This window comes from Mustela putorius, unplaced genomic scaffold (assembly GCF_011764305.1).
Source record: "Mustela putorius furo isolate JIRA1106 unplaced genomic scaffold, ASM1176430v1.1 tig00000198_pilon_pilon_pilon, whole genome shotgun sequence".
NCBI lineage: Eukaryota > Metazoa > Chordata > Mammalia > Carnivora > Mustelidae > Mustela > Mustela putorius.
Window position 1 is genome coordinate 5,063,157 of NW_025421311.1, and position 15,161 is coordinate 5,078,317.

General features: G+C 38.2%; 1 protein-coding gene across 5 annotated transcripts in view; it reads left to right on the forward strand.

Moving 5' to 3' along the window:
• The window catches only part of ELMOD1 (ELMO domain containing 1), a 62,291-nt gene extending 49,463 nt beyond the window's left edge, over positions 1-12,828 (forward strand). For all 5 annotated transcript variants that reach the window (XM_004764415.3, XM_013062443.2, XM_013062440.2 and 2 more), the window contains 3 exons: positions 2,068-2,118; positions 3,356-3,489; positions 11,427-12,828. In XM_004764415.3, coding sequence (XP_004764472.1) covers positions 2,068-2,118; positions 3,356-3,489; positions 11,427-11,599 — 358 coding nt within the window. In that variant the 3' untranslated portion in view covers positions 11,600-12,828. The remainder of the gene's footprint in view (positions 1-2,067; positions 2,119-3,355; positions 3,490-11,426) is intronic.
• Positions 12,829-15,161: the final 2,333 nt, after the last annotated feature.

Consider the following 15,161-nt stretch of genomic DNA (forward strand, 5'->3'; position numbering starts at 1 on the left):
TCTGTAATATAGAGATTCTGAACGTCCTCCAGTTAAAACTCTCTGGGGAGTCTGTGTCTAGACTCAGGTATTCCTGGAAGAGCATCAGAAAAACACATGAACCCTCAATGGCCATTGGGAAATGACAATAAGCTTAAAATATTTTTTTTTGATTAATCATTATAGGATGATAAATTTTAGCTGTGAGTCATTCTCAAAGCTACGCTTTGTAGTTTTATTTCTTGTGTCAACCATCAGAGAGGATATATTTGAGAGTTTATGTGTGAATACTCTTACTTAAGAAGAGACTACCCTGTGTGTGTGTGTGTGTGTGTGCAGGCATATAGGTAAAGCCACCATGCTTTTCTCCTCAACCCACCATAAAATTGAGTAGATGAACTTCAAATATTAATCACTTCATATTGATGGCAACTGTCAGTAAACAAAAAATCCAAATGTTTTTAAATGCTACTATCCTTCGTCAAGGTCTAAAATAAGTATATATTGACCACTTGTGATAGCAACATAGGTTCTGTCAGGCTCTGAATACTTCAGATGTTGAGCAGCAACATATATACTAAGGGAACTCCTGTCTACCAAACAGCAAGCATTATACACATCACTGTTATTGCCCTTGTAAACCTCCATTTGTTAAGTCCTGAAGAAGCTTGAGGGATATAAGTACATTCAATTTTAAGAGGAGAATTCTGCCTGCTGGATTGTTTGTTGTTGTTGCTGTTGTGTGTTTCTTAAAGAAAGGGATTCATTCCATTTACTCCAGAATATCCTATAAGTGCTTGTGTGGAGGTCATTTGGCCTTTTATTTCCAATGCAGAAAGAGACTTTGTTTAACAAATACAGAGACACTATGTATTTATAAAGCTTTGTTAAGAGAAAATAGGTGCTTATAAATTTGTTTATTTAAAGTTTCTTAAATTTCACCCCTAACTCAGTTTAGTTCAGATATGAATCTTTTAAGTAAAAATCTAATTCCTTTTTGGCTGGTTGGTTGTCTGGTTTGTAGGCAGTTACACTTTCAAAAGACACGGCATATTTTAACATGAATGAAAGGCAGTTACTTTGAATTACCACCAGTCATTTACAGAGTAGAAAGTATATATAGTTAAATATCAATTTTGCATCATGCTTTTGTGGTCTTGTGCTGTGTGTATCACATGGGTGTGTAGTGGTTGCAGCTTACTATAGAGAAACCTACTTAGATGGAAGCTTAATGTTCATAACTCTAGTTCTGAAATGTTATTTAGTTCAAATGCTAACCACATTTTTTTCTGTAAAATGAGGATTACATTACCCATAAAGAGGAGTGGAACATTGTTCCTCTTTACAAAGCATTGATGGTATGGAGTGGGGGAGAATGGGAAGGACTTGTGAGTCCACAAAGTAAAGAATGCAAAGCAGTATTTTCAGAATACTTCTGTGATAGACCCCTTTCTACAATGACTATCCAGAAGCTCAAATTACAAAATGGACTAAAATGGAACTGCTATGGTTTAGACAGAGGAAATGCCATAACACTTGTCAAAACAGAGTTTTTAAAACGTATATATCTTTCCTTCCTCTCTCCCTGCCTTCCTTCCTTTCACTAGTTCACTACTTTATTCATCAATGAACATTTCTTTGGCATCTAAAGTGAGCCAGACATCACAAATAAGAATGAATAGGATAAATGTCATGAAATAAAACCAGAAGAAATGCAAGCGGGAATTATGAAAGAGCAAGGGAGCAGCGTCTGGTTAGGAGAGACATACCAGGCAAAGGTTCATAGAGAAAGTATTGTTTGATAATCAATGACCTCATAAAAAAGTACTTTAGTGTTTCACCTTAAGGACTGTCTCCCATCGCTGCACTAAAGGAAATAGGGGATAAGTAGCAGGGCTTTAAATAATCCCATTTCTGAGCGCCACATAAATTTTACTGTAGATTTTTAATTGCTAAAATTTAAATTGGTTAGTGTTTGAGAACTGAGTTATAGACATCTCTGCATCTAGTCAACAGTTTTAATATAAACCTTAAAAGAGAAATTACCAATTAGAGATTAAATCCTTTTTTTTTTATTCATTCATTTAGCAAATTCAGCAAAGCAGAGTGGGAGAAGAAAAGGATGGATAAAGCAATTGGGTGAGTGTGGGATTTCATATATAAAGATTGTCAGTCAGAACCTGAACCAGAAAAATAAATGCCCTAAGAATACTGTAAAATATGACAAAATGTCCTGATAAAAATCCAGTTGGACTTTTAAAAGGCACTGTTCATATGTTTTTGGATTTATTTGTGGGATTCTATGGTACTACTTTCCCTTTGACCAGCTAACAATCTTTACAGAGCTCTAACTACATGGAAATGATTTTCAGAAATCCTCATTTAGAATTACAATTGGTAGGGGAGGGCTGCTCAGTTGGTTAAGCATCCGACTTTGTTCTCAGCTCTGGTCTTGATCTCAGGGTTATGAGTTCAGGCCCGGCATTGTGCTCCATGCTGGGTGTGGAGCCAACTTAAAAAAAAAAAGTGTATCTGATAGGGTTTTTTTAAGGATTTTTATTAAGTATCAAGTTATTAGATTATAAATTTACTTTATTAGTTTTTTTAATGCCCCATTTCATTAAAAAATATTTCTAAATAGAGAACTCCTTTTTTTTTTTTTAAGTGTGCTGGACTTACATTACCCAGAGACTGAAGACATCAATTCCATTTAACTTTTGGTAGCCATGCAGAAGAGGTACTAGGAAATATACTCTGAATGTCAAGATACTTACTTAAATTCGGTCTCATTTTGAAAGTAAAATATGATTATGGAAAATGTAGAAAATATAGGAAAGCAAACCCAAAAAATCACCCCTATATTATTCCTCTAACTTAGCATAGTAACATTTGGTGGCACTTCATTTTCACCCTCTTTTTGTGCACATTTGTAAGCATATAATAAAACATAGCTTGTTTCATACATAATGTTTCCAATTTAAATAGTCTTTAGGAATACAGTACTTATTGGCTGTAATATACGAGATTACCGTAATTTATTTAACCAGTCATCTTTTTTTTTAAAGAATATCTGAATAGTTTCTATGTCTTTGCCATTATAAATACTGCTATAATGACTATCCTTGAGTATAAAGCTCTTCGTTTTAGATTTTGTTCTCTCATATATTTGGAAATGGAATTACCAAATCAAAGCATATGGACTCTTAATTCCCTTGGTTACATTACTGGCATTCTCAAGTTACAAGATTCAGGGTAAAGATTGGGTAGAAAGGGAATGGCACCCTACCACTCTGATAATTCTGCAGTAATTTAAAAATTAGGTGATTTTTAAATGCTTATGTGACACACAGTTGGTTTTGTGGTTTGTGCTTTGCAGGTATTCGTTTGCAATTGTGGGCATCAATATAACTGATCTGGCATATAATCTACTGGTGAGCGGAGCTCTAAAAACTCACTTCTACAACATTGCCCCAGAAGCTCCAACACTGTCTCATTTCCAGCAAACATTTTGTAAGTGTCCTATTGCTGAATTATCAATATAGTTTCTTTTTTTTTTTTTTTAAGAGACAGGGTCTCGCTATGTTGCCCGGGAGGTCACCATATCAATAAAGTTTCTATGGAACGTTCTCTGCATGGGGCAAAGCTGAGAGATCTTTGTGATTTGGCTGCGTGGGGATCTTTAAACTTCCCCTTTGGTTTTGATTTTGTTGTTTTCTCATTCTAATACCTAAAGTAATATTTTCAGGCACTGTGGATTTTTCTCTTTCCCAGCTCTTGCATGATATCCACTGTATCAGCTTCTGGCTTAGGTAGCTCTCTCCCTCTAATGCCGCATAACATCGCACTTAAAAGAGTTCAGGTTCGGAAGACAGCCCGAGGTGACTCCCAGATCTATGTTTACCAGCCTCTCTAAGCCTCACTTAAGTCAGGTATAAAGTGAGTCCTCTTCTCATAGAGTTGCTATGAAGATAAAGTGAGATAATGGATAAAAAGTTCTTATTAGCTCACTCCATAGTTAGTGTTCAGTGAACATTAGAAAGAGGAGATGCTGGTTTAGTGGGTGATACTGATGGCAGTGGGGCTGTCAATGGGATTACTTACCCTGCCACCGTGAGTACTGCTACAGAAGGAAGTATTAAGGAGGGGCATCCTTCAGGGTTACAGTTATACTGAGCTTTCAGAAGATAAAAACCGAGACTATATGACAGAGCCCTGGGATGGTATTTTCTATTCTTAGAATCCTAAAACCTGAATGTCACACCCTTATGGGCCACATACAGACTGGTTTGGAGGAACATCTAAAGATGTTCCAAGTCACCAGGCAACCCAGGCAATTTAAAGGAGAAATGTCATTTAAACCATGCTTCTTGCTCTGAGGGCCTTGTACCCAGGCTTTCTTAGAAATTTTCTAAGAAAATTTTAGTTTTTCTTCTCTTTTAAATTTTTCCAGCTCTTCTCTTCTGTTAATTTGCTGAGCAGGTCTGCAGTCTATGGTTAAGACACAGCTGTTCATCCCAAATCCACTGCAGGGGAATACTGGTCCCCACTTCATTTTTACAATGTGACAGAGTAAACGGCAATTTCTTTTCTCTAAACTCCTAACTAATAGTGATTATGTTACCTAGGATTTTGTCTTTTTTAGTGTCTGCTTCATCAGGACTTCTAGCTAGAAAGGGCACAGTCAATGCGTGCGTTATGCTCCTTTAGAAACTTCACTGAAGTTAACATAAAGGCTTTTTCCAAGAAATGATAAACCCACAAGGACAGGAAAAATCAGGAATGAGGCAGGAAAAACCTCATTTTGAAAGGTGGAAAACAGATGAAGTGATAACTGATTTAGCAGTCCAGAGAAAGCAAATCCCAAACAGGTAGTGTGGAAATGTGACCTGATTTATTCCACGGGAGCTCCCAAAAGTTTCAGGAATTGGCAGCATTGGGTGTCTCTGGAAATAGGGGTGAAGGCAGGATCAAAAACAGCAAGACTGCTTGAAAGTGTCTTAAGAAACTCTTAGAGGCCCAAATCCCCTTCCCTAGGACACAGCTTTTGTCCTTCCCTGCCCCACAGGAGAGGCTGGTGGATTATTCTTTAGAGCTAAAGGGTCTCCTCTGATCTAAGGACAATCAGGTACAGGTACTGGTGAACCACACTGGAAGTGATGAAGGGGACTGAGTTGTGCAAGCGGCTTCTCCTTCCCCATTCCTCTAACTTCAGCAGCCAGTCATGAGAATGACAGGGCCTTCTCTGGGTTGCCTGAGCAGCCCAACAGAAAAGAGCTTAAGATGCTGACCTCTGGGTCTCCCCAGTGCAACAGCCCAGCCATATCACTCTACAGTCATGCTCACACCCAAAAAGCCCTCCCGCATGCACAGAACTTTTAGTCCCTGACTTTTTATTTAGTAAAAAATATTAAGACAGCCAAGGATTATCAGATGTCTCAGTGTTAAAAACATGTCCTCAAATTCTTTGACAATCCTCCCATTAAGAGGTAGGGTTTGTTCCTCTTATCCCCTGTATCTGGGCTGACCTGTCGGTTGGCCAGTAGAATATAGCAGAAATGACACTATGTGACTTGCAAAACTACATTAGAAAAGGGTTTTGCCTCGTTCTCAGAGACTGAGCTGTTTTTGAAGGCATGAGCCACCATGTAACGAACGAACTGATCTCTACATGTTATAAGGAAGTCTAGGATATATGGAGAAACCATACATAAGTGATCTCACTGACAGCTCCAGATGAGGCCATAGCCAACAGCTAGTGTCCCCACAGACATGTGAGTGAAGATACCTTCAAGTGATTTGTGCCACCAGATATCACCACCACACACTTCAGGCCTTCCCAGTTAGACTTCAGACATTGTGGAACCATCCCTCCTATTCCCTTTCTGAATTCCCAGTCCACTGAATTCATGAGTGTATTAAATGGTTGTTTTAAGCCACTGGATTTTGGAATAATTTCATAAGCAATACTAGATAACAAGAACAGTAATGAAAGCCTCAAGCATGAAAGAGAGTCCAAAACAGCAGAAATAAAGCCACTAGAAGAAAATAGAAACTATGCAGGGAGAGGAAAACTTCAAAACTATGTATCATTAGTACCTGCAAGGAATTAAGAAAAGAAATTGTAATTAGGAAACAAGAACAAGGTGCCAGAGAAAGAACATTCAGAAGATAAAAGAGTGTTCTTAGAAATTAAAAATCAGAGAGCAAAAATGAAAGTGCCAACAGGGATTAGAAGATAAAGCTGAAAACACTCCCAGAAAGTGGAACAAAAAGTATAGATGAAAAATAGAAAATAAAAGTCAAGATATTAAAGGACCATTTTAGAAGTCTTATATATGAATAATGGAATTTCCAGAGAAAGGAACAATGACACTAAAGGGAATCAAAGAAATAAATCAAGAAAAATTTCCAGAACTAAAGGATGAGTTTTCATAATAAAAAAACCCCAGCATAATAGAGATTAAAATATATTCATACTAAGGTCCCTGTCACTGTGAAATTTTATGACACCAGAGAGAGATGATTCTAAAAATTTCCAAAGCTGCCACATGATGGGTTGGGAATCAAGGTGACACTGGAATTCTCAACAGCAACCTCTTCTGGAATACTCTAGAAGAGAGTGGAATAATGTCTTCAAAAATTTAAGAGAATTTTTTTTAAATCTAAGGGCATATGATTTCAATTTAGATTTCTATACCCAGGCGAACTTCCCAATTAAGTGTGAGAAAACAATAAAGACATTTTAAATGCAAGGTTTTAAACATTTTATCTCCTTGTACCATTATTAGGAAGATCCTGAAGGATATGTTTTCACAAAGAGAGTAATCCTGAAAGAATAAATGGGGTCCAGAGAGCAGGAAATCTATTACAGGAACCAAGTGTAGAGAATCGTCAAGGATGAAGGTGAAGGGAAAGCCCAAGGTGCTCTCTGTGCAGCAGGATAAGAATAATAAATCTAGATTGTAACAGGTCAGAAGGCTCTGGGAGAGACTCTTTGAAGAATATGAAACTGATGGAACATCTACTGTGTGGGAATACACTGCAAAGATGCTAGCATAGGTTAGAGTTCAGTGGGTGGAAACTAAGCAAATATAAACAGAGGGCAGCTGATAATACTACACAAAGAAAATTGTTAGAAAACATGTGATAATGTGGTTGGAATGGGTGAAAGGGAGCTACGTCTTCATCTTACAAAGCTAGTCCAGAATATCAAGCAATGGCAATTGTGTTATATAAAGCTATATATAATCAAATCTAATCAAAAGAATCAGTACAAGAATTGATATGTTCCTTCAGGGAAGCAGTAATTAAGGTAGGAGGTGCTGCTGGTTTTGTGGTTTTTTTTGTAAGAAGCCTTGTTAAACTATGAGACTAAACTATGTGCACGAATAACGTAGATAAAAACAAAGCAAATTTAACAATACATATACTTTATAACTTGTTAATAATGGAAAATTAAAGTCCCTGAATTGATAGGCCTTCAAGACAACCGTAGCCCAAATGAGTAGCATGCAATAGGGTTACTATTTCCCACGGCCCTCACCAGGTTTTAGAAAGAGCAGCAATCCCCCTGTGAACTGGGGTATAAGCAGAGGGACTCGTGCCTCTCCAGAGGAAGCAAACTGTGCCCTGAATTTACTGTTCCTCTATCAGACATGATCAGTTCTGCACATTTCCTCTGTAATATTCTTGCAATTACCTGTGTCCTTGCTTATGTCTCTGCTGTCTACTAACTGAATGCAGTGAAGCAAAACCAAGATACATTCAAGCAACAAATACACTGCAGGCTTGGGCTGGAAAGCCAAATTAGTATTCTAAACAGGTATTTCATCTAGGTGAAGAAATAGAAGAAAATAATAGCTCTATCATTCTGACTTTATAGTATTATTCAGTGAAAACTGCACTGCCAAGGCGGTATGCTACAAAAACTGCATTCAATATAAAGCCCCACTGAACATACAGTTCCATTCAGTTCCACTGAAATGAAGTAAGGCTGGGTGTAGTGAGCACAAGGAAAATATAATGATCAGAGGAAGAAGAAAAAGAATCATCTTTCCTTTGACCTTCAGAAGAAGGGGCTATTCAGTAAGAATAAGATCCAGAGAAAGAGAATACACTAGGAAAGGCAGTAGGTAAAGTGGTGAGAAGGAGCTGATTTCTAGTTCTCCCTTCCAGCTTCCGGCTATATTGTGTAACTGTATACACTATTCAGATATTTTTTTCTAAGCCCAATGTTCTCGTCTGTTAAATGAAGATATATGTGCACAACCCACTCTACAAAGCTGTTGTAAGAATTAAGCGACTGTAAGCAACAGCCTGGCCTCACTTTTCTCTCTCTACTTTCCATGCCATTTTGTTAGCTTCCTTAGGCTACTACCTCATTAGCTGAAATTGTCTCCCTGGGTGTCCCTCCTCAGAGACAGAGAACTGGGGAGCACAGGAACTGTACCTTTTTTCTTGTATCTGCACTTTTGTTAACTGGCAGGTAAGCCAGCTGATCAATCAACCAAGTGGATAAGTGAACACTCTGTAATGTTATAAAAATGAGTGGAGATTTATAATTATAATATGTACCCTGGAAACCAAGCCACCATTTCTGCATTTTGATTAAAATCACATTATACAATCTCTATTTTCCCAGTGTGATAGCGAGAATCAGCAAGCTTGTACTTCACTTTTGTACCCTGAGATCCTGAGAAAGGATCCTGAGAATAGTGTCAAATTTTTAACCACCCCATTTCTAGTCTTATCCTTGCCTGCCTTTTGTTTTTTTTCTTGCTTTTTAAGCCTTTCTAAATGTTTTTCTGTAATTGCGTGTAAGGTAGAAAAATGGAGACACCAAATGGATCTGCATTCTTCTAACACTGTACCACAGTAGATCACCTTTAGAATGAGTTGCCAATGCACAAGCATACTGTGGAAGAGTGACCATTTATATATAAGATGCAAAAGTAAATTCCTCATTAAAAGATAATTTTCACAGTGCCTGTTCATTATGGGTAAAGACCTTAATCACTCATGAGATAATAATGGGATTCTAATTCACCATGTGTGATTTTAATTCATAGTATTAGAAGCCCGACTCTATATACAAAACATTTCAAGTGTGTTTATTTGAGCTTAGAGGCCAAGTCAGGAAAATTATGTATTTTATGTAGCTCTGGAAGGAGAAATTGTAAGTGGCCATAGATTTTACTTAAAACCATAAAAAATGTAATATTTAGGAAAAAGCCAAGGGAACTTAAAAAGAGGGCATCTTTTAGAACAATGGATCTTAAATTTTAGTGGCCTGAGATTCATTTTACTGCACTGCAGCTGAATCTGGGTTGGGAGGTCTGGACACTCAGAAAGTACGCCACAGCATTTGTGGGATACTTTAGAAGTTTGCACAGTCACTGAAATGGACAGATGACTGAATTCTTTTGGTTGAATAAGGTGCTGAGATTAGAGGAAACTACTTCCTCTTGGTGTGCACTAAACCCCAAATAACAGTAAGTAGACTCCCAGTCACGGCACATGAGAAATGGTGAGGAGAAACGGGGATGCTTAACCTGGAAAAGGTAGAAGCTCAGGGCATAAGAGATATTTCAGTTACCTGAGTTGGAAAAGGACTGAATTTGTTCCAAGAAATACAGGATAAAAGATTTTGGCCCAGTGTGAGGAAAAACCCTTGAAGAATCAGGTTCTTCACATCCATGGCACAGGCTAATGTCAGTATTATCACCAGAAGAGCTCAAGGCTGGATGCTGCCTCCGGGACTCCCAACACCAGACAGAGCAGAGATGGACTGGACAGCCCCTGGGATTGCTGATACCTGTGATCTGGGGCTTCCTTGAAGTTCCCTGACGTTTCCCTGATGGTACCCATAACAGTAGCAATGGGCCCTGGGGTGTGGCCCAGAGGCATGTGAGTGAGGGTTGCTGTAAGTCCCCATCAAGAGATATTAAAAACAGACACATCAGTTAATATGCTTAGAGGGCCCAAAGATAATCCAATCCTTAAAAAAATGCAATGGTCACATACTGCATGGAGCACTGGGTAAAGTGCATAAACAATGAATTCTGTTATGCTGAAAAGAAATTAATTTTAAAAAATGCAATGGTCAAACCCCCATAAAAGTAAAATGAGTTTTCTCTCTCCTTACTACCTTTCTTTCTATAGTTATAGAGACCATATACTTAAACATGTAAAGCATATTTAACAGTGTATTTAACCAGGTATGTTTGTGGAAGTAGATCAGTATCTGGAAGTGTGTTGGGGGTGGGAAGGAATTTCACTTCTAATTCTGTATTACAGTGAGACATGGTAAGGATTTTTTTAAACATGTTTATGGACCTATGTTAAAAGCTTTCTCATGAGTAGCTAATTAATAGAAAAACAAATGGGGTTTTTCTGGTTTTTTTTTTTTGGTGTTTTTACTATTAGAATTGAGAATGTTTGCTCCCAAATTCTCTCCCCATGCCCCTTATCATTTCTGCTGCTCACTCCTTCCTGTGGAGGTGGAAGAGCTAGGATTCAAACCAGGTTTCCAGCTTCAGAATCCATCTCCTATATTCTGCTCCTTCTAACGCTAAAACCAAGAAAAGCTTCTGTAATGTTCGGTTTTTTAAACTAAGATTATTTCCTTAAATGTTTTGTTCTAACATATAATGAGACACCTGAACTTGTAATAGGTTTAGTACATACAAATATCTATTACTGTGTTTTTAAAAACCTAGTCACATTTCAATTCTGAATGTGTGGGGGGGGAGGGTATAGAGTGGGGAAACAGAACACAGTGAAAAAATTCAAATACTTAACATTTATTCCAAAAATGTTTCCAATCCAGATCATTCATTGATAACACTTTTGAGACACAGAAGTATTTGAATATGACATTATGCTTCAGAGCAAGAAGGTCTTATTAACAATTTCATGTAGTTTATTGACCAGTCTGTGTTGTTCAGAGTTGATTTACAATTTGTATTGTCTCATAATAAACTGTCAGAATGCATTTGTTTGAGTTGTCAGAGTAACTTAAAACTTTACTTAAATCAAATATCAAGAAGGAAAAAAAGCTGAGTGGAGTAATTTTGAAAAATCAGACCATTATGTTAATTTAATCAGGAGGGGAAGGATGAAGTAGTCACTGTTGGCCTTTCAGATTATGTTCCAGATGTGATCCATATTCAAAAGATGGCGGGACTGATTTGTCTTCCTGGGAAGAGTGACAATAATTCCAAGACCAGTTGCAAAAATCTGCACATTGGTAGCGTCTACTGCACTAGTTTTAAAGAATAAACTTTAACAGTAGTATTTGATGCATTTTGATCTCTTCTTTGAGCTCCGTGGTTGCTGTCATTTGGTCTGACATCTCTTTCAGCATTCAGTGATTTTGAATGTGATTAAGGACTTCTTTTTCCTCCTGCATTCTTCCTGCATTCTTACCGCTGTCTTATCTCTACCAGGCTATTTGATGCATGAGTTTCATAAGTTTTGGATTGAAGAGGACCCCATGGACATAATGGAATTCAATCGTGTGCGGGAGAAATTCCGCAAGAGGATCATAAGACAGCTGCAGAACCCAGACATGGCACTGTGCCCACACTTTGCTGCCTCAGAAGGTTTAATCAACATGTAGTCACCCACGCTGGTTTTAACAGATACCCCGGAACACTGCCTCATTGTCGTGTTAGATCCCTGCTTAGGTCCCAGCTCACACACTGAATGCACAGTGATTGTATGCATGCCTTTTGGTACAGTATTTTCATCTCTTGGTCATAATTACCAGATCCACAGATACCACTATTTGGAGGATCTGTCATCCAGTGACTGTTCATATTGTGGCATTATGCAGTGTTACATTTGCCTTGACACCCAGGTATGGAGAGAGTTTTCTATTTTTTTAGATCGTTTTCCTCCCCCTCATAATTCAGCATTGAAGAACTGTATTTCTCTAGCTGTATTTTGTATGTAAGAGATTTAGATGAATCTTGTTCTGTGAAAGCCTTTTAATTTATTGTTCTGTTACATGACTACTGCTGCTAGCTCTTCAGGCCAGGTTTACGCTTGGATCTCATTCCACTAAAGTATATGACTTTCAAATAATGAAGACAGACAGACACACGATAAGCCAAACCATTCCTGCAAACACAGCCCCGCTTCATGAAAATGTAACGAGGCTTACACGAAGCAGATTTAGGTAGGTGCTGTTTTTGTTTGAAGAACCACAGAATTACATTGTATCCTTCCCCAGCTGCAACTGTGTCATAGTCATATGGACACCAAATTATTGTATTCCCATATTTTTACTGGCTTGGATGCCTAAATAAGTTTATGATGCTTGGAGCCTCAGAAAAGAAGTATGCATACTTCAAGCTGCAAAAGGTTTTTCACTGCCTGCCTCTTGCTGAACTCAGAGTTATACCCTGGCACTGTTCTGATCCAAGCATCTTTGCTTGGGGAACCCAGTGCTGACTGGCTTGTTTTCAATGTCAAGAGGTTACATCAAAAAACAATTTGCAAGAAAATGTGTTGCAAGAGAGGGACCTAAACTGTGTCCTTCTGTAATATTTCTTGAAAATAATGACCTTGTCTTGTGTCAGTGAAAAAAGTAAATTGCTTGGAAGGGGAAAAACATCAAATCATTCCAGAACTGCTAAAAATCATTTTAAAAACCATGATTTAGTTTGGAATTATGACTGTAGTCTGTTGAATAGTATTTACCATGGCATTTCATACCCATGGTATTTTATACCTTCTGACTATCAATTTTAGTATTATTAGACATTTGTGTAATCAGTTGCTTACTAAAATGAAGTCTGAGTACTGCCTAACTGTCATTATATGAATAAATTACATGTCATCCTACTGTAACGTATAGTGGATTTCATTTTAATATTTTTGTGCTTGTACAGCTTCTGAAAATGCAAATATGTGAGTGGATAGAATGTCAAAGACAGACAACCTAGAGCTGAATATAAATCATGCCATCATTCAGAGTAACCAGGTGTAAATTAGAGTGTGTCATGTCTGAGAGACTTCTTCTATTTAATCTTGAGGCCTGATGGTGCTTTAATGAAAGAATAAGATTCAGCTTCCTCTTTGTAACTTCCTATAAAGCCTGGTTTGTCTGAGAGACAACTGATAAAGGCAAGTCCCTTCTAGCTCCTCCGGGACTGTGCTATACTTTCTCTCTCAGCTGCATACCAGGTAGCAGCGTTTTGCACTGTGTCTAGTACAGCCCTGTGCCCTTCGATAGAATGGAGAAGGGAAGGAGTTGATGAACACGTCACGTGTGTCGTGAGGAGTGACAAGAATATAGATTCCTCTCCAGGGTGAGAACGTGTGGACCTGCCAAACGGCCAGTCCTGGGAGCTGTGAGTGTGCCCTGCGCAGTCAGTACAGCCTCTGTCAGCCGTATGCGCACCCTGTCTCCTTCTATCCGCCACGGCCCCGTGTCACTGACGTGGCTTGATAGTATGTGACGTTTACACCAGCTCACGTCTCTTCTGCTCAGGTAGAGACAGTTGATGGTAACAAAGCTGAGAGTTTTCCCTCCCAGCTCCTTGCATCTCTCCCTGTTGTATCCTAACATGGCTGCACAATTTTAGGACGAACAAACTGCCAGCTCCATCTAGTTCTGAGTATTATTAGACTTCGTGTTCACACCTCTTTGTGAAAGATGTGTTCTACCCAGTAACATGAAGTGAGGTGAGAAAAAGAAGAGGAGAAGGTTTCAAAAGCAAAAAAAATGTGTAATGTGTATGTGTTTTCCCCTTGAGCATTCTTAGCTTGCTTATCTTTATTCCACAGAACAAGTGTTGACCACTTAAAATGTAAATTATGTGGTAGGGCTCTTACAAGTTTTCCAAAATACTGCTTGCTATGATAAAAACACAATCCTATATATGCTACAGAAAAAAAACTCTTTGAAGCATCATTTTTGAAAATTATGACTTGCATTTGACTTTCCTTATCACAGTTCTTATTATTGTAACAGAAAAAGTTTTTGTCTGATAACTGACCATCTTTTCCATTTAAAACTTAAATATATACCTATTTCAAAAGGTAGGATGACCTTACAATATATCTTCCGAGGCTCAAGACTTTTAAGAGAAAAAGAGGATACTGTTACTAATTTCTTTAGAACAACAGTGTGAACTGGGACAGTATAAGTAAACTGAAATGTTAGGTGCCTGAGAGAGACCAAGGAACAGACATAAGTAGGCACCGTCTACCCACAGCTCGGACTCATGCGACCTGATTTATTCAAATTGAAGCCTCTGGCAGAAGTACATCACAGGGATACAGACACTTTGATATCTAAGATACTACCCAACATCTTAAAGACCCATAAGAGGCACAAGCTTTATCTGAGAAGCTCACATGAATAGACTAGGCTTATTTATAGAAAGTCAGCATCAAGAAACAAAACCCAGCAATCAAACTCCATGGCCCTAAATTATCTTCATCTGTAAACAGATGGGGCCAGAACCAAACTGAAGAAATATCAGGGGCAGACCAGAGTTGGGGAAATGTGGGGATCAGGCATGAGAAACAGAAGGAAAAGGGGACAGGAAAAAAAAGTGTCAGCTAGGCCCATAACCATACCTAGGAAACTTTGAGCCTCAATGACATACTGTATCAAAGTAATGCCTCTAACTCTTCAGGGAGCTTAAAGTAACTGCTATAATCTGGAAATAAAATGGCAGAAAAGCAGAATCAAGTACAACATCAAGTCCTAGAATGACGCAGGTCCTAGTATGGAGTCCATTTCAAGACTGAACTGTAGTGAGTGCTGATGCTATGTGCCAGGACCATGCTAGCCTTTATTTGCATTAGTTCATCTCCCCAAAAGCATACAAAGTGAAATTGCTTCCTTTGTTTTTCAGACAAACAGGCTTATAGAGTCAAATATATTTTCACACGTCTCAAGAGAGAGAGATATCACCTCACACAGCAAAATCTTGGTGAGGACGTGAAGAAAAGGGAACCTGGGTACACAGTGGGTGGGAATGCAAACTCGTGTAGCTACTCTGGAAAACAGTGTGGAGGATCCTCAAAAAATTAAAAATAGAGCTATTCTATGATCCAGCAATTCCATTTCTGGGTATTTATTCAAAGGAAATGAAAGCACTAACTCAAAAAGGTATCTGCAACCCCAACTTTACTACAGCATTACTTAAAATACTTAAAATAGC